General features: G+C 44.4%; 1 protein-coding gene and 1 long non-coding RNA gene across 2 annotated transcripts in view; one reads left to right on the top strand and one right to left on the bottom strand.

The window, feature by feature from the left end:
• Positions 1–16,337, top strand: part of FBN1 (fibrillin 1) — a 225,167-nt gene extending 208,830 nt beyond the window's left edge. Inside the window, exons 59-66 of the mRNA XM_045812176.2 lie at positions 459–584; positions 829–951; positions 3,793–3,909; positions 4,353–4,481; positions 5,256–5,375; positions 10,950–11,181; positions 13,644–13,818; positions 15,038–16,337. Of these exons, the coding sequence (XP_045668132.1) occupies positions 459–584; positions 829–951; positions 3,793–3,909; positions 4,353–4,481; positions 5,256–5,375; positions 10,950–11,181; positions 13,644–13,818; positions 15,038–15,427 (1,412 nt within the window). The 3' untranslated portion in view covers positions 15,428–16,337. The remainder of the gene's footprint in view (positions 1–458; positions 585–828; positions 952–3,792; positions 3,910–4,352; positions 4,482–5,255; positions 5,376–10,949; positions 11,182–13,643; positions 13,819–15,037) is intronic.
• LOC123801874 (uncharacterized) lies at positions 7,277–20,416 on the bottom strand. The gene is made up of 6 exons (XR_006782351.2): positions 20,298–20,416; positions 11,402–11,567; positions 9,636–9,784; positions 9,382–9,524; positions 7,773–7,951; positions 7,277–7,634 (listed from the first exon to the last, which is right to left on the bottom strand). It is a non-coding gene; the product is annotated as an uncharacterized LOC123801874 (long non-coding RNA).
• Between the last annotated feature and the right edge of the window lie 3,927 nt (positions 20,417–24,343).

Below are 24,343 nucleotides of genomic sequence, written 5' to 3'. Positions count from 1 at the left end.
TACAGCAAAAAGGATGGAAGGAAACCTTCCTCCTTATTTTGGACATGCACTGTTAGAAAAAAAAAAAAGGGATTTTCTTGTTAGAAGAGTCTCCTGCTATGAGCCAGTTGTGAGATGTCAGCAGGAGGCAGGCTTGATGGCATGAGGCAGGGCAAGGAGCTGAATATGTCTGGATGAGATAGGTGTCCATGGACCCAGAGGGGACTATGCATTTAGAAAACCAATGAAAGTGTTCCCCTGGCCTGATTAGTCATTATACTGTCATCCATCACAGCTGTTCATTCGCCTTTCAGTATCATTACCGTGACCTACGAAATGTATCCTGTCGTCCCTTTGCTTTAATTTCTTAGGTGCATGAGATAGTTTATTAGTATTTATAGTGAGGTCACCCCTAGATATTGATGTTGCCCGTTTTATAATGTCTTTCTTATTTTAACCTCCTTTTGTTAAATTAACAGATATCGATGAATGCAAGGTTATTCACGACGTTTGTCGAAATGGGGAGTGTGTCAATGACAGAGGATCCTATCATTGCCTGTGTAAAAATGGCTATACTCCAGATATAACTGGAACTTCCTGTGTAGGTAAGTGCTCTGTTTTTGATGTTCCGGTTTATTCTGAGTGGAAATTGTACATTATGGGAAAAAATAAAGAATCCTCAAATTGAGCTTCTAAAAAGTTTCTGTAATTTCATAGGAAAACATAAGACAATGATCAAAGACTACACAGAGTATACCTTTTCTTTCCTCAAAGCTTAAGTTCTTTGTTAGACCCTGTGGGTACTGAGCATTTTAGATGGACAGTCACACCGTATCTTTTTGATCATAGATCTGAACGAGTGCAACCAGGCCCCCAAACCCTGCAATTTTATCTGCAAAAACACAGAGGGGAGTTTCCAGTGTTCCTGCCCGAAAGGCTACATTCTGCAGGAGGATGGAAGGAGCTGCAAAGGTAAAGTAGAATTTGCCTACACCCACTCACCTGCCTCCTGGGCACGTTGTTGTCTTCCCTGTGCATTCGAGGAATCCATAGGCAAGCTCTTCACAGACAAGAGGTGCTTCCCTTGGGTTAGTGCCTCCCTGGGATCTCCCTGCCACCCACCTTGTATGGTGGATGGATAGATGGAGGCTGAGACCAGGGAGATTGCAGGGGAAGGGGAGGGGCAGTGACAGCAGCAGCCATCCACACTGCCTGTCCCTTGGGCATCCATGGGGGCTTCTCTTGAGGGTCTCAGAGACCGTGGGGCCAGTGTCTAAGGCTCAGGTGGGACAGATTCCTAATCGATTACTTCTTTTCTGCTTTCTCTTTATTCTATGTAGTCAATCTGTTCAGTAACTCTAAAGCCCAGGTCTCTGGCATTGTCCTGCCTCAGATTAACTGGTGCCTAGAAGACACTGTGCCTAATTAAGTAAACACTTTGTCTAGGTTTTTGTTCTGCTAACGAGGGCCATTCCTGCCCTCCATGACCTTATTTGAACCATAAATATCCCAAAGAATTAAGAAACAGAACTCTCTGTAGAAATCCCTCCTCAACCAGAAGTTATCCTTTGCAAAAGTCTGTTGGTGTAAATTTACTCCTAAAAACATCTTCCTCAATAGTAAGAACTTCACACATTGAGTGAATAGCACAAGTAAATGAAACTTAAGGGTAATTTTTAAAAGGAGGGATTTGGGAGAAGGAAAGGTAGACCAGATGGCAGAAGAAGAGTTAGAGCATTTCTACCATGAAGCCTTGACAGAGAAAAAGGAAAGTAAGGGAAGTTAAATACTGGGATGGAGTGTGAGTGGAGAGCAGAGGGAAGTAGGACCCTCAACTATGAGACTTTTAACATAGGATGACAGAATGAACAATGCCTGAGGTTTCCCTATGCAGCTCAAATCCTATATAATTTGGGGAGAGGAAGTTGAGAGACCTATTTAAAAATTCTGACTATCTTAATAAAAGAGTCGTTTACAGCTTTGTTCTCCTCAAACATAGCACTTATTCTCCATTTGTGGCTCACAGTGAGCTCTGGGCAGTGTGAGGCTATAACTCAGAGCCATAGACTTATTCCTGTAAATAGAGAACCAAACTAAAGAGAAAATCGCTCTCGGTGTGTATATTATCTGCACCGAGCAAAACAAATTTACAGCATTTTTCCAGCCTGTGGGGGCAGAAAATCCTCAAAAATGTCTAGCAATAAGAGACGGAAAATGGGAATTAAATGTATAGTGGTAACAATTTTTTTCATAATGTGTCAGATGCACCAGTGATGTTCTCTTTATGGTTTTAGGCGTGCGCAGGGCAGCACCACCACCCTTACAGATCCCCTCACGACACAAGTCCTTTCTCCCGTTCTCATGAGGGCTAGATTCTTCCACATACTTAGCATGTATGACTAAAGATCAAACCCAGTGGTGCAGATACATGTACTATTGAAACTGACAGGAAAGAGAAGGATGGCTCGGGGGGAGATGTGGGACCAGCACGTCCCCCGTGAGAGCTGGGCATGACCCAGATAAGAGGAGAGAAGGAGAGACGAGATGTTCTTGGAGGCGAGAACAGCAAGTGTTGCTGTTCTGAAGGTGTTGTAGTTAGAAGACAGTGTTAAGAAATCGCTCCGCTGTCTCCCTCACCTGTGTGCAGGTAAGCTTCAGCAACCGTGGGACGGTGCTCTAGCGAGGCCCCTTGGGTCAGAGGAAGGGGAGGCCACCCCACTGGCAGGAGGCGCAGAGCTGCCAATAATGCAGAAACCAGTAAAGCCGGAACAGCAGGCCCCGCGGTGGTGGAAAGAGCACAGGATTGGCTGCATTTTAAGAGAAGTCAGCGCTGGGAGAAATACTGGGGGCCTGGGGGGGTTCTTTCCGTAGAGGTTCACTCTAGATGCTAGTCCAGCCAGCCACAGGTTCTCCTCTGCAGCTGCGAGCACAGCTCTGCATGCGGGGACCAGACAAGGCCACGAGGAAGCAAGGGAGAGAGGGAGGGAGGGAGGAAGGTACATCGGTTCCTGAATACACCGTGATTTTGTTGATGTTGATGTTATTGTCGTTGTTAAAATTCAACGAAAAGCTGGAACATACTTTTTATCTCTTGAGGTCTTTAAATAGCAATGGAGTTGAGAATGAGCCTAAAAGTTCCGGCAATGACGAAAGAAGTCTGGTAAAAGGGGAGGATTTTATTGAGATATGGAAAACAATGTTGGATAAATACTGTAGGCTGTTTTGAAATGTGCTATTAGCTTATCAGAGTGACGTTTTTTTTCTCCCCTTTGTTTCCTTCTTGATCGCTCAATTTTGTTTTAACCAAAGGAGACTCTGAAGAAGAGAACTCTCTATCGGTTTGAACACCTCATTTGAGCAGATTCAAAACAGTGAATTGAAAAGAACTATAAAGAAGAAGAAGAAAAGAACTGGGCAAACAAATTAATTTCCAGCCTCAACATTTCTTTTTGCATTTCAACTTGAATAGATCTTTTCAGTGCTTTGGAAAATTTTGAGAATCCCTAATCTTTTACTTCATTTTATAGTTTATTTAAAATGTCACGATTTATTTGAAATGCCTTTGTTGATAAATTCCTGTATTCCTCTAGCGAAAGGGAATCGGGATTTCCTTGGATCCCCCAAAGAGCTGCATTTTTTGGTCTACACGGCGAGCACATTTCATCTTCCAAACCCTTATCTCCTAGGTTCCTTCCAGCCATGTGCCGCGTGTCTATTCCGGCCAGGGTTATTTGACATGTACAGGTCAGAACTCAGAACTCCTTCCTAGGAGTATCGTTCGACCCTGATACTCATCTTAACATTTTTTTATAGATCTTGACGAGTGTGCCACCAAGCAGCACAACTGCCAGTTCCTGTGTGTGAACACCATCGGCAGCTTCACATGTAAATGTCCTCCTGGATTTACCCAGCACCATACTGCCTGCATCGGTAAGTGGGAGAGGAAGTTGTCTTTCTCTGCTTGACTTGGTGGGGGAATGGGATAGGCTGGTGATGGGTAGTAAGGAGGGCACGTATTGCGTGGTGCACTGAGTGTTATACGCAAGTAATGAATCATCGAGCCCTACATCGGAAACTGGGGATGTACTGTATGGTGACTAACATAATAAAAAATCATTAAAAAAAAAAAAAAGGAAGATACCCTATAGGAAATGTAGCTATTCCTTTGAGGAATTGTTTTCTAGTTCCTCTACTGTTGGAATAAGACAAGTCAGCATATGTGAGCACGTGTGTGTGCCTGTGCACACCTGTACGTGGAAAGTTATTGGCCTTATTTGGCCTTTTCTGAGTGAATCATTCCACTCTCCTCCTTTTAAACACCACAGAGAGAGCTTCAGTGAATTTTAATTATTTTCCCTCACCGCGTCTTCTAGATAACAACGAATGCACTTCCGACATCAACTTGTGTGGGTCTAAGGGTATTTGCCAGAACACTCCTGGGAGCTTCACCTGCGAATGCCAGCGCGGATTCTCACTGGATCAGACTGGCGCCAGCTGCGAAGGTGGGTGGGGTCCACAGCCTGATGCAGCTGCTAGGTCCTGGGGGAGGGAGGCTGGGTGACTTTCAGACTCTTCATCCTCCTCCTCTACGAGATCTTGGAACAGCACAGGGAGAACAGCCGACCGCAGGTGGGAAATACTTCGCCGGGTCGGCACAGGTGTCATAGTTTAGAGATCCATCTTTTGTCTCAGGCTTGATCATGTCTATACCATGTGCCTTTCCTCAATAGTCAAGGCTTTTCTGCTGAGTAGCATAACCTACGAGGGCATGAACTAGTCAAGAAAAATAGCTAGGTTCCTGAATTTGAGTCATTGACGTTCCAGTCATTGGACCCAGAGTCCTAAAAGGATTCCCCTAAGGTGGATTAAATATATGAAGAATGACCCCTTTGATAATACATAATTAAAATTTTAAATTATTTTAGGATTTCCTTTCTGTATTGACATCTTTTAGTTTCTGGTCCTGGCACAAATAAGCTAACACAAATGCTTTTCACAGCTATCCCCTAGAATGGTCTTGGGCCTTACATTAATTTCTTCATCATTTTCATTTGTCAACATTACCAGGAATATCCGAATGTTTTCCTCCTGGCACTTACTTACCAAAAGCTCCGGAGCACACAGTCTTGACATTCTGGTGGTAGAATAATCTTTTCGGGGTCAGATTTCTTAGTAAAATTGCCTCTCCCTTTGGCACTCATATAAATGTTGCTTCAGAGAACGACTCGGAGACAAATGTTCACGTGGCTTCAAGGCGGCTCTCCCTTCCTTTTCAGATGTGGACGAGTGTGAAGGAAACCACCGCTGCCAGCACGGCTGCCAGAACATCATCGGGGGCTACAGGTGCAGCTGCCCCCAGGGCTACCTCCAGCACTACCAGTGGAACCAGTGTGTGGGCAAGTAGTCTTTCCTTGGTACCCAAACAAATCGCTCCTGGCTTCTGTGAGTCCAAATAGTGCTTGCTTTCTGAAAACTTTAAACGAGTCATTTAAAATCGCCCTAGCCTGGTTGAAACCAGAGGAAAGTTACAGCCTTTGCAAAACAGCAAACAGAAAAAAAATGATAACAGATACTTTGAGAACATCGGAAATGAAATGCCCCTTGAATTCCTTCACTCTCAGCATCCCCCTGCTCTTCTGCTGCATGTTGTCACTGGCCCACGCTGGAGTTCTGTTTGCAGGAGGGCCGACAAAATCCTACCTCTGGCTGAAAAATATGAGCCAGCCAGAGGCTATTTTGAGTGACTTTTGGCCTGCAGACGCGGAAGTGGCTCCATTCAGCTCTACGCAGCCTTTGGGGCAGAGTGTAGTTTTTTCAGGTTGCTAAATTCTTTTGAAAATTAAGGGAGACCCACAGACTCATTAAACTGAGATTATGTCATTTTTGATTCCATAATGTCATGGGAATATAACTCTAAATGCACATCAGATCAGGACTTTCCCAAAATTGAAGTTGTGAGTCTTCTCACTGAAAGAAAATACTGAGTCTGGTTCATGAGTTAAAAAAAAAAAAAATCTCGACCAGAATACATTATAATGAAATAATAACTCTAGGGACAAGGAAAACAAACATAGAAGCTTTGTTAGGCAGAATTCTAGATCACTTCCTAAGATCTCCATTCCTTGGTTATTCAAACACTCTTCTGAGTACTTAAAAGATTTTGCAAGTGTAATTGCAGCTGCAGATCAATTGACCTTAAAATACAAAGATTGTTTTGGTGGGTCTGACCCAATCAGGTGAGCCTTCAAAAGTAGAGTATTCTGCTGCTGACAGAAAAGGAAGTAAGAGGAAGTCAAAGCCTAAGGAAGACCTGAATGCCCTTTTTTCTTTGAAAATGAAGGGAGGCACATGAGAAACAATGCAGGCAGGCTTTGGGAGTGGGAAGAGTCCCCTAGCAGACAGCCAGTAAGGAAATAAGTAGCTCAGACCCATAGTTGCAAGAAATTAGATTCTGCTTACAACCCGAATGAGCTAGGAACACAACCTGGCCTTCGGGCCTTCTGGTCAGGCTTGTGACAACCCAGCCAAATCCACCTGATTCCTTCCTTCCTTCTTTTCCTTTTCTTTCTTTCTTTCTGTCTTTCTTTCTTTCTCTCTCTCTCTCTCTCTCTTTCCTTTCTTTCTTTCTTTCTTTTTCTTTCTTTCTTCTTTCTTCCTTCTTTCTTTCTTTCTTTCTTTCTTTCTTTCTTTCTTTCTTTCTTTTCTTTCTTTTCTTTCTTTCTTTCTTTCTTTCTTTCTTTCTTTCTTTCTTTCTTTCGAGCGCCTGCATGCATGTGCAAGTAGGGGGAAGAGCAGAGGGAGAGAAAGAGAATCTCAAACAGACTCCCTCCTGAGTGCAGAGCCCAACCCAGGGCTTGATTTCACAACCCTGAGATCACGACCTGAGCTGAAATCAAGAGTCCCACGCTTTACTGACCAAATCACCCATGCACCCCATCCACCGGGATTTCAAATTTACAGATCTTTGAGAGAATAAATGAATATCGTTTTAAGTCAAAAAATAAAAAATAATTTAAAAAAATAAATGCACAACAGAGAATTGAAACACTGTGAGTTTAGAGCGATGCCACATCCATCTAGCCCAAGCTCATGGTTTTACTAGAAGGACCTGGAAACCCAAGGAAGAGAAAGTAATCTGTCCTTAACCCAGTTCCTTTGTGACACACCTGGGGCTAGAACCTTAGGCTCTTAACTTCCTGATTGAGGGCTGCATTTCAAGGGTCGAGTTCCCTCATTTCTTTTCATTCACCAAGTATCCACGCAGCACCGTGGTACGCTTGGTGCTGGAGCGACCTGTTCTAGCTGCCACACTCTTGGATACAGAGCCCTCCTTAGCAAAGACACAAGGATTACTGCTTCCCAGGTGCTGTTCCACAGCTCAATGCTCTGCTTTACTCCAAATGAAGATATGTTTGGGGTGTTTTCATTTATCAAAATTGCATCCCTCTCATTTGGTTTGATTCTTTTCAAGACACAGTTTTGGAGGGGTGAGTAGGGTTGGCTAAAATGATGCCAGCGCTGGAAGAGTTTAGACTACACCACTTGCTGACCAGCCCGCCTCTCCTCTTCCTACCTTCAGTCCGGGGACAGGTCATGTCATCATTGCCTGGAGATTCCACTTTGGCCCCGTGAAGATCGTCTCCTGGCTGGGAGTTCTAGAATAAATTGATTTAGAAGTTGGAAGAGGTTTGGGGGGTTTCAGTGCCCAAAAGATACTAGCCCAAACTGAGCTCATTACTCTTAAGAATTATAGCTATCCAGAATGAGCATTGCCTTGGGCCAGAATGGCTTACCCGGAGCCATGCAGAGCAGAGCAGATCTTTTGGACCAGCCCTCTCTGGATCCTCACTCCTGGGCAGCCAGAATTTCACTCTTAGAAGATGGATGGGCTTGGGGTCAGGGGCCACTGGATCTCATTGTTTTGTGGAATATATCAAGCTCGCAGCTGCAGTTGGAGTTAAGCCATGTTGACCTAGAGAAAAATTTGTAAAAGAAAGCCCATCCTACATTTTGGAATTCTCCTAGCGGTTCTCCCTTCACACCATTGCTAACACATGCTAGGCAAGCCTAATGCTGCAACCTTTGATTTTAGAGGACAGAGGGGATAGGTTTCAGTCTAAGTTTAAGGAGGGTTTTTTGAAGAATCTAAGCCTGTTTCAATAAAATGTCTCTCTTTATAAAAAGGATAAAACCCTCCCCAATTTCAAGTATTGACTGAGAGTAAAACAAAGATTTTGAAAACTGTACTTGGAGCCATTTGCTCCAGAGTGCACAGGATGAAAAAGGTCAGGAGAGCACAAAGCATGGGAAACAAATCGTGCTTGTATACTGATGAACAGGGTGAGTGCAGACACTCTTTTTAAGCTGTAAACATTGAACATTTGCCAATTTCTTATCTTAATCCCTATTCTGCTTGACCCTAGCTCTCTACGGCAGATAAGTTTAATTTAAACTTTGTTAGATTTTCAGGGAGTTAAAAAAAAAAAAAAAGCAAAGTAAAGTAAAATAGAAAAGAATGTGAAAGGGGAGGAGAGAGTTCTTGACTGGGATGGATATTTATAGTAACACAGATAGATGCTCAAAGCTAGAAAGAGCCTTAGAGATTATCTGGTCTGACCTCATTCCTAAAATATAAATCCTTCCCCAGCCTCCCCTGTTGTCCACGTTTGACTTGAATACCATCTTGAAGGGCATTCACTTTCTCCCAAGATAGCCCAATTTATGTATAGAAAACTTTAATTCTTAGAGATGTTTTTTTCATAGAAAATAAACTGTTCCTCCCTCTACTTCTAACCTATTTCTGTCCTTTGGAACAATACAGAATAAATCTGTGTTTTATATTGATGGGTCCTGTCCTCCATATACAGACCTGGGCCTTAGAGGTTTTATCTATCAGAGTCCCATCAGGAAACCAATGGCTGAGCCCAACCCAAAAGCACAGGACAAAGGAGAGGAGGTGAAAAGTCCAGAGGTAACATGGAGGAACAAGGAGAAAACATCCCGCCCAGGGATAGTCTTTCCACCAAAGTAATAACCCTCAGTTCCTCATTCACTCTTTGGTGCCCGTGGTCTCCACTGGTATCTATCACACACTCCATCTGTGATTTAAAGTAAAGGCAAAAGCAAAAGACAATGGCATATTTAATTATTTTTGTTGTAGGAACCCTGAAGCCTAAATGACCTTGGGTGGATATTTGAGAGTCCTTGGATATAAAGAATCCTCAAACACATCTGTAGCTAGGCACTGAGCAGTAGCAGGGCAGCTCAGCAAATGGCTTTCTTATTGTGTATCTATTCCTTCCACACAGGAAAGGAGGAAGAAAGGGAGAGAGAGAAGGAAGGAAAGGAGAGAGGGAGAATATTATACATATGCAACCACCCTGCCCCCACCATTTTACCCACCTGTTTTTCTAATTTTAGAACAGATATTTTCAGGGCGCCTGCATGGCTCAAGTCAGTTAAGCGTCCGACTCGATCTCAGCTCAGGTCTTAATGTCAGGGTCATGAGTTCAAGCATCACACTGGCTCCATGCTGGTCGTGAAGCCTACTTAAAAAAAAAAAAATCAATAAATACAAATAAATTTTCTTAGAAACACTTCTGTTTTTTATAAAGGAATCTAAAAAGGTGAAACCAACTAAAAAACAAAGGAAGTACCCGTTTAAATGGTGCTGAATCTGTTGAGAGACACTGGCATGAAGGCAAGCACGTGGCTTCTGCGATCAGACAGACCTGGGCGTGCATGTCTGCCCGGCTGCTGCTGCTGGGAGATCTCAGACGGGCTCTCGGAGCCTTGCTTTCATCATCTGTAAGACAGGGATTATAACACCTACTGCCCGTGGTTGTTGGGAAGGTCAAGTAAACGTGAAGCACCTCGCGCTCTGCCACGCAATGGGCGTCTAATAAACCACAGTTACATTTCCCCTCCTCCCTTGCACTGGAAGCGTTTGCTCAGTGAGGCGAAGGCCAATCTGTGTCCATTCAAATGAACATATGTCTGAAAATGGGCTATGGCGATTAAGGAATGTTTTACCAGCAAGCTTCCAGCCTGCCCTACAAAGGCAGGCCTACAAAAATATATTCGAGATTTCAAAAAGGTATAAATTAGACATAGTGAGATGCTCAAGGTTTTCTCCCTCAAGTTGATTTTTTAAAGTTAGATTTCTTTTTTCCTGCTTTTTACTGTCAGACTTGGCAGGTCCCTGTGGGTAGCCAGTCCTGCAGCATCTGTCTCTATTGTGGGTTTTTTCCAATTATTGCTTGTGAAGTCTGCACTGAATCTCTTCCAGCCATACTTTGCTTTAGACACGGCCCAGACACTCTGGGCAGGAGGCTGGTTTGGATAAGGGGGGGCCCATTCAGAGATGGGAGCAGACATACCAGAAGGCACTATTCATCCCCAGGACAAGCACCTGGGGGCTTTTGCAGATTTTTGAAAAGGAAGTGCAAGTGGGGCAGACACTTCCTGCAGGATGGTGGCCCTTGCCAGCCCCGCACGTCCTGAAAGAGGAGGACTGGGAAAGCAGTCTCCGAGAGTATGGCTGGTCCCTGCTGTGCAGACGGCCGTCCGGCTCATGGAGAACTGCAGGACTCCTTCCCTCCCACCCCGAACCTTGAACCTCAGCTACGAACCAGCCCTGCGTGCTTCACGGGAGGCTCGTGTGGCGCGGAACATACTAGTGCTGGCTTCAAATGAGACCTGGACTCTGTCGGTGCTCCGAATGCCATCCTCTAATGCACTCCACCTGGTGCGTTTGACCTCATCGAGCACGTTTGCTCACCACGTGGCAAGAGGCCACATCCATTTCCACAGCTCGCTCGCTCGCTCTCTCTCTAGTCCTTCTCCCCACCCCAGGCACCTCGGCCTGCCCTACCTTCCCAAGTGCTAAAGGAGGGCCAGCTGGCTGGCAGTCCCCAGTGGAAATGCCTGGCCAGTGTCACACATGCGGTGTGTTCTGGTTTTCCCTGCAGATGAGAACGAGTGCCTCAGCGCACACATTTGTGGAGGAGCCTCCTGTCACAACACGCTGGGCAGCTACAAGTGCATGTGCCCCGCCGGCTTCCAGTACGAACAGTTCAGCGGAGGGTGCCAAGACATCAACGAATGTGGCTCTGCGCAGGCGCCCTGCAGCTACGGCTGCTCCAACACGGAGGGCGGCTACCTGTGCGGCTGTCCGCCCGGTTACTTCCGGATAGGCCAAGGGTAAGCGCGGCTGTGCCTGCTCCTGGTCGGAGGCGCTCTTGCTCCCGACCTCATGAAGCAGAGGCAGCTCCCAGTGACCCCTCCTAGCTGAGGAGAATCAGCCTTTTTATAATCCTAGAGTTCGTTCCAGTTACCTCTGCAAAGGGCTTAGGCTCTTTCATTTGAAAGGAGGCATCAAGATTTCTGCAAACTCATAGACTATGAAACGAATTATAAATACCTTTGTAGATGTTTTCTCTGTCTCATTCTCTTGATCTTCCTGTTGAACACGGCTTCATTTCTCCAGAAATGCAGGGGCCGACCCAGGCCAGAGCAGGACTCACACTGCACATTGCTGATCCGCCCTTCTCCTGGGGCAAGCAGGATTCGGCCTTGGCTTCAAATGCCTTGTCATTAGAGAACGTTATGTGTTAGGATAAATCACCAAGATACCTGGCTTTAAAGTATACGTTACACCTCCGACTTAAGTTCACATTAAGAATTACCAAAAGAGCGTGAAACAGGAGTTAAATGATTATTGTATTCTCCAGGTAGAGTACTTCGCCACATTGTAGGTGTGAGTGTTGGAGAAGGAAGACATATTTTTATTTTACTCAGTAATTTGAAAGTTTAGTGGTAAGTTTTCAAATGTAGGTCTTTGTCCCTGCTGTCCATCTACTTTTGTCTGTCCTGTTAAGGATTTCAATTTTTACCTTTTTAATTAGGAACACACAGACATGAAATAGACATACACACATATGCAACTGCACATACACATAGACACACCCCACAAAATCACACATTCCATCACACACACATGCGTGTATATGTCAAATTAACTTAATTGAGTGGCCTTTGATTTCTTGACACACAAACATCAAGCGATTCTTTTTGGGTCTGTGTGGACTTGAAGGTAAAAGAATGTTTCACGGGAAGCACACAGAATGCCAGCAATAGGACACAAATTCCCAGATGTTTGTGTCTGGCTCTCAGTAGACTCATTCTTTATAAGCTGAATGCCAGAACCATTTTCCCAGCAAAAATTGTGACACTCCAAACTGGCTTCTGGCCAGTGGGACTTTGTAGTCACACTTCTTGTAAGTGGTGTTCCAGGGATATGAAAATACTGGAAAGGAGTTCTGAGAAAAGAACCAAAGCCTACAAATTTGGGGTTTTCCTTCCAATAACTCAATCATTATGTGAATGTATACACACACGGTGAGCATTCATCATTTCATCCATTGTATTGTTTCTGCACGTTTCATGCTGCAAGATAGAAGAAGGGGAAAGGAAATGTATTGGGCTCTGGCAGGATTGCAGAAAATAGAAGGAGCCCATAAATGGCTGCAAAACACACAAAAAAGATTCTGCTTATTGGCATTATATTTTGAATCTTAAAGGCGTAAAGAAAACTGGGTTATAAAAAATAGGCCAACTAATACAGATCAATAATCGGTCTTCATTATGACCCATTAGTAGAGCTCTGCCCGTTTATAACAGTTTGGGCTTCTCCGTGAATCACTAGAGTGGACCCTGCCCCAAAATAAAGACTTAGGGTCATTCAGATATTTCAACACATTTTGAAAGAGGAGCCTGGTAAATAACATTCCAAGAGGCCTATGAAATAGTAAGCAGAATAACAAAACAAGGTACTTGTGAAACATGCAAGCCTCCCTCTGTAACTTGGCTTTGATAACTGAAAGGCAAAGAAAAACAGCTGAACTAGTTCTCTCTTGGGCATGGGTTTGTTTATCCAGCCTCACATGAGTCAGAGCCAGTGGCCCTAGTGGTTTTGAATGACTTGAAACAATTTCCCACAGTTGGGCAAGCTCTGAAACTTGCATCTTATATGTTACACGTCTTCACAGTTCGTTTCTAAGTCAACTTCAGTTCTACCTAGAACTTTCTTTACAGCTTCAGTAGCTTCAGCCAAAGCGAGTGGTCAAATAATAGGAGAAATTGCTCAGAAGCTAGAATGGTGAAGGCTCGTGACAGTGGGGGTGGAGGGGAGGCGGCAGTGATGGGGTCAGTGAAGGGAGAGGGCAAGGAGCGTGACGGTGGCGGCTCATACCTTTCTCACTTTCTGGTTCATAAAAGGAAGACATTTTCCTTTAACCTTCCAAGTCACGTGGTCTCCCCCTCACCCCCATCTTTCCCCCGTTTCCACTCCATGTTCCCTTCCCCGGCGTAAGTGCAGCAAAACACCTGCCACAGTCGGGTTCAGAAAGGAAAGGGTGAATCAGTATGCGACACAGGACCTGGAGCGATAGTAGAAAGAAATCCACCAAGCCTGGGAACTGAGACTCAGAGCCTAAACCCAGAGGACTTCATTGTACCTTTCAGAACCAGCCAGCACCTAATGGACAAATAATCAGTGGCTTAATGTCACTAGGTGGGGTCCATGCTTCACAGGAACTCTTACACCTCCTCCGCCCTTATCTCCTCGTTCTAATGAAAAAGGGCTGTCCCTCCTTCCTCCACAGGCACTGTGTTTCTGGAATCGGCATGGGCCGAGGAGGCCCAGAGCCACCTGCCAGCGGTGAAATGGATGACAATTCTCTCTCCCCGGAGGCTTGCTATGAATGTAAGATCAACGGCTACCCCAAACGGGGCAGGAAACGGAGAAGTGCAAACGAAACAGATGCCTCCAACATCGAGGTGGGTCAGAAGGTGGTTTCTCCCGATGTCTCCTGTTGCAGAAGGGCCTTCCAGATGCCTGTGGTTTCCTCCAAGGATGTTCCAAAGTGTGAAAAAGCTCCCTGGGGAGAAAATCCAGACATTCCCTGAGCTCTAGGCTGCATTTTACAAGAGTCTGTGGGACTCTCTGGAGTTTCTTGCTGCTTTTAGGGAGTGGCCATTCGAAGGTTTTCACATACTTGCTCATTTCCTCTGTCTCGCCAAAGAGAAAGTCAAACACCCACCCAAAGTCTGCTGAAAGGAAAGGTCTGAGATCCAGGACAGCAAGTGGGCAGAATAGTGAAGTGACACAGTGCTCTCTCCACGGGGACGCCAAGTTCTGAAAGCTAGAGGCTCCTCCACTGAAAAGAGCCATGTGGAGTGTGAGGGAACTTGGATTCTAGACAAAAACAACATGGAGCTCAAGCAGCCTGGTTTTCTTTGCCTACGGCTGCTGCAGCCTTTCAGTCAACTCAGAAATGCACAGATATTCACCCAGACCTCTGGCTCCAGGCCCGGAGAATCCGGCACATGTGGTCCCAGAGAGGCCAGCAAGCAGCCAGGTGAAAAGCATTGAATATTAGCAGATCATCAGAGTCAGGAAGTAGGTTCAGAGGCGTGTCCTTCAGAGGGGATGGTTTTGCGTCAGTGAGCAAAATTGAAATAGACGGGTTCTTTCTTAGCACGGGTGCTGCAACCCATCCACTGTGGTTTGGGAAATGAGATAAGTCCAGCGGAAGAGAACAGCCTATGAAAACAGTGGTTTCGAACTTGAGCGTGCATCTGAATCATCTGGAAGACTTGTTAAGATGGAGAGACGCTGGGAGACACCCCAGGGCTGGGTTTCTGATTCAGTAGGTCTCAGGTGGCGCTGAGAATTTGCGTTTCGGACAGATTCCCAGGGGACGCCGATGCTGCCGGTCTGGGGACCACACTTTGAAACCCACTGCATTAGAAGACCTGCAACTGCTTGACTTCCGTCTTGACAGCAGTTTAATATTTTTTAAATATTATAAACACGTGCCAATTTAACAGATTTGCGATTTAAACGGTGTTTTGTGAAAATAGGCATTTTCAACACGGTGTATACAACATGAGCAGACGGTGGTATTAGTGGGAGATTCGAGTCACTTTTTCTTTGAGATGAGAAATAAGTGGCATATTTACATTTTATTTAACACGTTGCCCTGTGTCTTTCTAGGACCAGCCTGAGAGAGACACCAACGTGAGTCTCGCAAGTTGGGACATTGAGAAGACAGCCGTTTTCGCTTTCAATATTTCCCACATCAGCAACAAGGTCCGAATCCTAGAGCTCCTCCCCGCCCTGACGACTCTGACGAATCACAACAAATACTTGATCGAATCCGGAAACGAAAATGGCTTCTTTAAAATCAACCAAAAGGAAGGGATCAGCTACCTCCACTTCACTAAGAAGAAGCCAGTGGCTGGAACCTACTCATTACAAATCAGCAGTACTCCACTTTATAAACAGAAAGAGCGTAATCAGCTAGAAGATAAATATGACAAAGACTACCTCAGTGGTGAACTGGGTGATAATCTGAAGATGAAAATTCAGATTTTGCTTCATTAATTCACCATACAGAGACCAAATAATTAAAAAACAAAGATAGATAGGTAGAACGGAATTGTCCCCCCATCAGAATCTTCATATCATAGGTACAATCTTTCACCGAGTAAACTTCTATAAATAAGCACTATTCTTGTATTACAAAAAGCAAGGTACAGGTGACTACCCTAGTTCAAAACAACCACTTTCTCAGGCTTCTCATGTGTGTAGCACAGCTACCTTGTCATCTGGGTTGATTCTTGAAAACTGGGACACGATATTTTCGTTGGGGGTCAGCCATTCATGCTGACACGCCATCCTTCTAGCAGATGTACAGGAATGTGCTTTCCATCGATGGACTGTTCTGTATTTTCAAATTTTTAAACTTTGCTTCTCCAAATACAAGTACTAGGTTGGCCAATTATAATATCTATTTGGTGCTAGTAAATTCTCAAACTAGATTTATAAATGCACTGTAATATTTACACAACTTAGAAACCAAATTACAAGTATTCAGTTCAAATACTTCATTAATTTCAATCAACCAAAGTTAGTTCAGTAGCTTATCTCAGTTATGAGTTATAATACATTACATGTAAATTAAGTGTGTGTATACTGTAATCGTGCTTTTTTTATCATTGAAACATTTATAAACTAGAATAATAATGCCCTTAATGTGAGGGTTTGTAATGGTGCTTATTAAGACCAAAGACTTGTTAAACGTATACACCAAGTGGTAAGGAAATTTCTGTGACTGGCCCACACGTGCATGGAGGTCTGGGAGGACCAAGAACCAGCCTCAGCAGCCAGAGGATCACCTGTGCATCCTTCATCACACCTGTGCAATATGCCAAGATCACCCTCGGTCATTCCTGTCAACAAGGGGTCCATGTCATAAATGTCACAATAAAACAGTCTCTCTTTTTTTAGTGTACCCTTGGCTTTGTGTTCTTGCATGGATGTGGGATTTGGGGGGGGGGGGCGTTCTGGAAGCTAAATAAAGTTTCCTGAATTTAAATCATCCTGGGTGTGGTAGTTACAGCTCCGAAAGGTGCCAAACGTGTAACGGCTAGCAAACAATTAACACGTTCGAGTTAGCCCCTTGTTCTGTTCATTAAAGCCATCAGAGTTATTTCTCACCAAGAAGAAATTTAGATTGTAGCCTCATTTCTAAAACATGACCTAAGTAATCCTGTGACTTCTCGACCACTAGATTTAAGTATTATAAGATACCAAGTTCGGTCATTGTCTTAGAGCACATGGGTTTCATCATAAAAGATTGCTCACGCCCTCTCCCCTCAAATACACAGTGTTGGCAAGGCTTAGGTGCGCCATCCTTTCCCCCCAAACATCTGTTGTTAGTCAGTGCTCGTCTAATTACAAAAGGATAATCCCAAATTGAATCCAATTGAATGCTATCTAGCTCTTGTTTTTGGACTGTCATAATGTGAAAATGCAGTTTTAAGTGCAATATTGAATATTTAACAGTTAAGCTCACTGAACTGATATAAAATAATTCTTACAATCCCCAAGGACAGTAAAGTGAAGGGTAGTGAAAATAAAAGGTGAAATAAAATTGCTGCCTGCAGGGGAAAGAAACCATGTAGGACAAAGGAAAGTCCTCTCAACAGCTTCAAAAAGCTACACTAAAGACGGTGGAGTGGGTCCGTTCCATCTTATTCCAGAAGACAAAACGAAGGTTAGTTGCCATGAAGTTAGGGGAACACACACCTTCCTAACCGTCGAGCTACCCAGTGAGGGATGGACTTCCTTGTGATGTGGTGAGCTCCCTGTCACTCTTCAGAGGGTCCCAGGCTAGGCATGATGGCAGCCAGCGGACAAGGATGCTTTCTTCTACCTAACAGGCCACGCACATCTTGAAGTATTTTTTTGTATCTCTTATTTTGCCATCCAAAAAATCTTGCTTGTAATAGGTGCTAAATAGAAATGAATCAAATGACTATTTTGGAAGCAATTTGTACCTTGGTTAGGAAGTTAAAATATGACTCAAAATTTCCCTCTAACTCTGCGCCTGTGGGTCTATGATGGAAGTGTACTAAAATTGTTAGACAAGAATATATAGCACATGGTAAACAACAGTTTGCATTCGGAAAATGTCTTTGATAATTTAACCAGAACTGTATTATATTCAATAATGGATTTTCTTTATAACAAACAACAGAAGAATATAGAGTTGGCACACGGTAGGTCACTTTGATATTTTTAATAGTCTCAGTCTGGATTTTATTTATTTCAGAGCCAACAATTTTCAACAGCATATTTTCCATGTTTCTGTCTGTAACAAAACATTTTCCTCATTGTTCCATTGTAAATATTCCTCTTGTTGGAACCCTTTGGAATCCTGAGATTTAAACCTGTACCTTTTAATTGTCTGTGACCTTTCAATTTTACTTTCAGTGGTGGACGAACTTGGTTTTGTAAATCTCTCAGAAGCTTGAAAACGTCTTGTCTCTACCCCCCAGCCCATTTCATTTGCCAATAATTATTTTGTAAGTATGGTTGAAATGAACTCAGCTGGCCTTGTGAAATGTTTAAACTTGCACAAACAACTACATTTTTGTTCAACAAATAGCACTTTACTCAGCCAAAATTGCTTTGGACGTTGCCATCACAAATACTGTTAAACTTCAGAAATCATGTTTGTAAATTAGATGAGCCAAACTCAAGGACAATTCGGTTGGTACTATACTAGTATACTTCAGAGTTATACACCCATAAACTGTCAGAGATTTCTAGATCACTGCTTTGTCCACAGAATGTACTTTATTCTGATTTTAACTATAGTTCTCTGAGATATTTCGGAAATGTCATTATTGCATGGCTCAAGGACCTTGTTTTTAACTGCTAGAAGACTGTTGCTAGGAGGATTAGTTTTCACATACAGAGCTGAAGACAAAGTTATTTCCCCCTTGCCAATTTTAAATAACACTTTGTAAAAAGAAAAAAAGCAGCAGCAGCAAACCAATTTACTTCATTAAACGTTTTGAAACCCAGTGTGAGTCTAACACTATCTGGTTAGGAATGGATTCTCAGTACTCTGAGTTTAGGGTTAGAGAGAAACAAGAAGGCCGTGAATTTGATTTTGCAAATTTCCATGTGTATCCATGACTGGGCTCACTGACAGGTCTGGGTCTCAATGAAAGGTTCTGACATTCTCACAAATGTCTGTATAAACATGAGGGTCTTGTACATTTGACACCCGACATACATTTGACAGGACCTGGCAATTTCACAAAATCTGTTATTTCAGCTAACTGCTAATGAATCCAAAATGGTTTTTCTGGCGCACAAAATCATAAACCTCTTTTTAGGACATGGGCTGTTTTGCATCCTCGAGCCAAGCCTGAATCATGACCTCTACGAACGGATGTCAATTTCATTTTTACTATTGGACAGTGGAAGGTGCATTCTTTTTAAACGAATGAAGCAGGGAAGTGGGTCTGATTTCATGCTAGCTCAGCTCTCTGCATTCTGTCCACTCTTGTTTTCTTCCGCAGAAAGTAATATCCATTGTTACTTTGAATCCCTGTGACTAGTCCCATTTCATAAATAAATGCAGCATTACCCGCTCTGCTCCCTCTGGCCCCTCGTGGTTTGGTTGTAGTGTCAGTCAGCAGGCTTCACGCTCGCTATTTTGAGAACCTGTAGCTTGGGTTGCAAGTAAAAAGCTGCTCGAAGGCAGCGAGGCTTGGGAGAGCCACAGCTCTGTGCAGCAGTCGCTGCTGACCTTCCATCGTCCGCCGGAGCTGTTCCTCGCAGCTGAGCTCTGACGTGCAGAAATCAGAAGCGTTCTGTTTCCTTTCAAACGTAAAATTCTCTCTGGGAGAAAATTAAGTCAAACCTCAATGTTTCAGTTTCTTCTTCTCTTCGAAGTAGAGATACTGAAAACATCCTGGTGATAATCGCACATCCCATAGATCCCACCAACCGTGGACAGAAAGTGGTCACACGGTCACACGCCCATGTGGCTGTATCTGCACGGTGAGCTCTGCTCCGGGGGTCCCCAACAGCTCTGCGAGGTGGGGAAAGATTAATGGGACCTTGATAGAGCAGGATTTCAAAAGCACGAAAAGCTGTGTATTGTTGTCACCACATGAGACCAGCGGGATCAGCGGTTGGCCTTTCTGTCTTCGGTCGCACCAAGGTTATCCCTCAGTGTCTTCACTGCATCTCTCTCGGGCAGTGTCCTGATCCAATCCAGTAACTCTGTGCCTCGGGCAGCACTGCAAGCTCCCCGGAGGCCTGCTGCTTCCTACTCGTTTGACCGTAGCAGGCTGTCCTGTGGGTCCTTCACCGCCGGCACTGAGCCCGGGAGTCAGTCTGCAGCAGAACCAGCTCGGTGGGGAAGACGGAAGACGGGAAGACGGCTCCTGATCAGGCCAGCTCCGGCCACGCCCACCCACACCGGCCTCACTCCCACGGGGAGGGGACGGGGAAGCCAGGGCAGCTATCCCTACAGGCTGAGCTCTCAGTCTCCAGTTGTTCTCCCAGGGTCTGTGATCCTTGGTTCAGAGCTTTGACCTTTCTTTGGCGTATAAGGTTCACCGAGAGCGCAGTTCAGACCTGGCCTGGGGGCCTGACACTGCACGAAATCTGAGGTCAGGAAGCCCCCTTCAAATCTCAGTTCCCTTTCCAAGTTATTCAGCCAGGGGAACTCCTTGACCTCTCTGAGCCTCGTTTCCATCATAGATAGAGATAGACAGACAGACAGTGAGATAGAGATACAGAGATATAGATGTATGTATAACTTTTTTTTTACTCTAATACCGCTAGTTTAAAATGCCCTTGTGAATGATGTCCCTCTGAACCTCGACTCAATCCTGAGTAATTATCCTTGTGTACAAATTCAGGTGTCTTACCAAAAGTCTCTCACCTTGGGGTGCCTGGGTGGTTCAGTCAGTTAAGTGTCCAACTCTTGATCTCAGGTCAGGTCTTGTCTCAGGGTCATGAGATCGAGTCCCACATCGGGCTCCGCACTGGATGTGGAGGCTACTTAAAAAAAAAATAAAGTCTCTCACCTTATAGACGTAGAACTGAGATTAAAACCCCCACACTTGCTGACAACACAGCACGTACTCAATTCACTGTGCATGCCAAATGAAGAGGAACTCAAACACGGTATATGAAATCACAACAGGAATCTACGAAGCTACAAATTCCGTTTGTGATTCAAGATCTAGGTTCCCCTCTGCTCTTCCAGCAACCCAGGGAAGACAGGAGAGGTGAGCAACACCTTGCATGGCCCTCCTTCTTCCCTGCACCCCTTCCCTGGACCCTCATAAATGTTCATCATGACCCTGTAACCCACTGCTGCCTCCCCTGTGTCATGGGAGACTTCTGATGGCAAAGATGCTGCTTTGTCCTCGTAGCTCGAGGCCTGGCACACAGTGGGCACTAAATGTGTGGTGAATGGATCAATGAGCGAGACTGGAAGAAGTAAAAATACAAGCGAGAGAGGGAAAAACCCATGCAGAAAAACAACCCATTTCCGCTGTCTCTCCTCCTCTTCCTCTCCTTCTTTTTCTTTGTTTTTCTCAACAAATATTTTTTGAACACTTGCCTCTTGCCACTTGCGTGAAGCACTATAGACAAAGGATGAAGGAAGCCATGTCCCTAACCCACTGAAATTTCAAAACAAGGGCTGACAGGGCAGCTCTCTCCCCACTGCTCTTTAGTGAGGGTATGGTTAGACTTTGCAGGCTCCTGAAGGAAGCTGCAGGGTGTAGGGGTCCCCATTCCCCACAGTCCTAGAAGGCAGGAGGCAAAATAAGATTCCCTAGTAAATTCACCTTTGACCTCTGCAAGGCCCCAGGTCTAGATCTTTATGAATCACCAAAATTAGAAACCACCATTCTAGCATATCTCCCCCAACGTAATGCTGAAAAGTGATGATTTTCAGTAGAATTTATGGTTGGAGTTAGATTCCCAAGTTTACATGAAACTTATCCTGAAGCCTAGCACATAAAATCAGGCAGAGCTGTTTGGATTAAAGCAGACCTAGATAGCCTGGGGTCTCCCCACGCACTCCCGTCAAGACGATTCTTACGGAACGTTGTTAACAGGAAGGGCAGTTAGAGGCTGACTGATTCTACAAATGTAAGACAAATATCTCTTATAAACTTAATTTTAGGGGCGCCTGGGTGGCACAGCGGTTAAGCGTCTGCCTTCGGCTCAGGGCGTGATCCCGGCGTTCTGGGATCGAGCCCCACATCAGGCTCCTCCGCTATGAGCCTGCTTCTTCCTCTCCCACTCCCCCTGCTTGTGTTCCCTCTCTCGCTGGCTGTCTCTATCTCTGTCAAATAAATAAATACAAATCTTTAAAAAAAAAAAACTTAATTTTAAATGTTGACAAAAACTCTAAGCCCATTAAATAAATAAATAGGGGCATTATAGACACCATGTCAGATAAGGAAGCTATACACATTTTCATTGTACTGATACGTGGCAGAAACTGACTAGATGCTCCCCGACCATTTTTTTCCCCTCCTGGGCCCACACAAAGACTGTTAGATTGGCGCTGTGTGATGGATTCTAACCAGTGGGATATCAGAAGTGACATATGCCATTTCCAAGTCTAGCAAAAAAATACATATGCAATCGTCCACACTCAAAAAATAAACTTTACTGCATGAAGCCACTGATATTTTAGGATTATTTGTTATAGCAGCAACCATTAATTACCCCAACTAGTGTAAGTATGCCTGCATAAATATGAATATATATGCATATATGTATAATTATATTAGTCAGGGTAATTAATATATGCATTGATATTATGGTAATTTTACACACACACACACACACACACACACACACACACATCAATGGCTCCCACCCTTGGCTGCAACATTAGAATGACTCAGGGATTTTTTTTTTTTTTTAAATCCCAAAGTCCAGGCTGCATGCCAGATCCATCAATTCAGAATCTCTGGAGTTGGGACCCAGATAGTAACAATTTTAAAAGCTCTCCAGGTGGCACCCAAGGTTGCGAAGCACCGCTCTAACTCTTCAGGCCCATTGAAAAGGCAGGCAACTTGGGAAAATCCAGCAGGTAATTCCGATATGCATCCCATCCACTATTAACACGGCTAGTCGACGGGACATGCATCATCACAGAAGAACCTTAAGCATGGCGTTCCCTGGCTCTGCAAACTGTGTCTTGTCCCTGGAGTCTGGGGTGCAGCGTCAGTGGGGAACAATCAAGCAGCGACGCAGTGTGTCTCTTGCAAGGTAGTTGCTTAGACTCATTAATGGGCCACAGGACTGTCACCCGCACTGGCCTAGGGGCGAGAGGGCAATTCTTGCCTCCACCCCGGGACGTTCTCAGGGAGTCAGCATCTCCAAGGTGAAGTCGTTCATAACAAAATGTTGGGGAAATCCCCTAAAAATATTTAAATCCGGAAATATGGTCTAGTGAGCTTGAGTTTATTCATACTGCTCTTTACATTATAAAACTGGAAAATATAAATTAGTTCTTTTGAAGGAGACAGTTCTCTGGCCTAAAAATAGAAACTTTCTTTTCAAGAAGCGATCAGCTTCTCCGAAGAGCCTACGAGTTAGGTGGTGGGAGACGGGTCCAGCCACCACCCAGCCCACCTACCGCCTCCAGGCTCACATCGCTCAACCTTGAAATGCTGACGTGAAAACATGGGGCCATTTGCCAGGAATGGGTGATGCATTCTGTTACCTAAATTTAAAACTTTACTATGCTTCCCACAAGCTTTTTAGTTTCAGACAACCACAAAAGAAAGACCGAAGACAAAACAAGAACGCCAGAAAAGTAGGAAGTTGCTGCCAATTTGGGAGTCAGAAAAAGAAAATTCAAAATATATTTCAAAGAAGAACGCTCAGTTATATTGCTATGTACTTCATGTGTGAGGGAATATCCAATTATAGATAAGAAAAATGTGAAATAAGAGATCATTTCAAATAAGTTTAAATGTTATGGTGCATTCAATGCATATAATAAATTCCCTACGTTGAATATGAAGAAATCCATTTTAATTCAGAAAAAATCAATCTCTGCCTAGGTCTAACTAAATGTTAAATAGTATTTAAACAATAGCTACTTGACGACACCAAATGAGCCTGCCTGGAGCAGCCAGGTGTCAGTCCAACGTGCCCTAAAATCTCCTACATCTTTGATGTTTCTCAGACTTTCATGGTCACATACACCAACTGTGGGTCTTGTTAAAACACAGATTACGATTTTGGAGGTCTGGGGTGGGGTCTGAGAGTCTGTCCCTCTAATAAACACTTACATCATGCCCATACTTCTCCAATAAAACTTTACTTACAAAAGCGGGGGAACAGCTCATGGTTTGTAGTTTGCAATTTGCATCTTTTTAAATATTATTTATCTTGGTTACTGAGTGTTTGGGGGGCCTGCGAGAAATGTGCCTCACTTACCTGGCCTCCGTCCCAGCCCTTTCTGCAGCCTGCAGACCACACTCCCCAAAGTGACACCCTGGTGGGCTGCCCCGTGGTTTACTGTTCCCGGCCTGTGACGGATCCACACCTCACATTCACATGCACAGCTGTGCCTCCCAGCCGGCTTCCAGGCTACACGACCCGTTCCCATCTCACACAGGAGGTCTTCCAAAGCCTGATTTCAAGAAGATCGCGGAATGTGTAATCACATACGTCGCTTTGGAAATTTTAGCTCTCCCTAAATGAAATTCCTATATCAAGGAAATAATTTTTTTAAAGATTTTATTTATTTATTTGACAGAGATAGAGACAGGCAGCGAGAGAGGGAACACAAGCAGGGGGAGTGGGAGAGGAAGAAGAAGGCTCCTAGCGGAGGAGCCCGATGTGGGGCTCGATCCCAGAACGCCGGGATCACGCCCTGAGCCGAAGGCAGACGCTTAACCGCTGTGCCACCCAGGCGCCCCCAGGAAATAATTTTAAATTGCTTTG

The sequence above is a fragment of the Ursus americanus genome, chromosome 36, assembly GCF_024610735.1.
Source record: "Ursus americanus isolate L20-20 chromosome 36, mUrsAme1.1.p, whole genome shotgun sequence".
In the NCBI taxonomy this organism is placed as follows: Eukaryota; Metazoa; Chordata; class Mammalia; order Carnivora; family Ursidae; genus Ursus; species Ursus americanus.
This window is presented reverse-complemented; position numbering and strand designations above follow the sequence as displayed.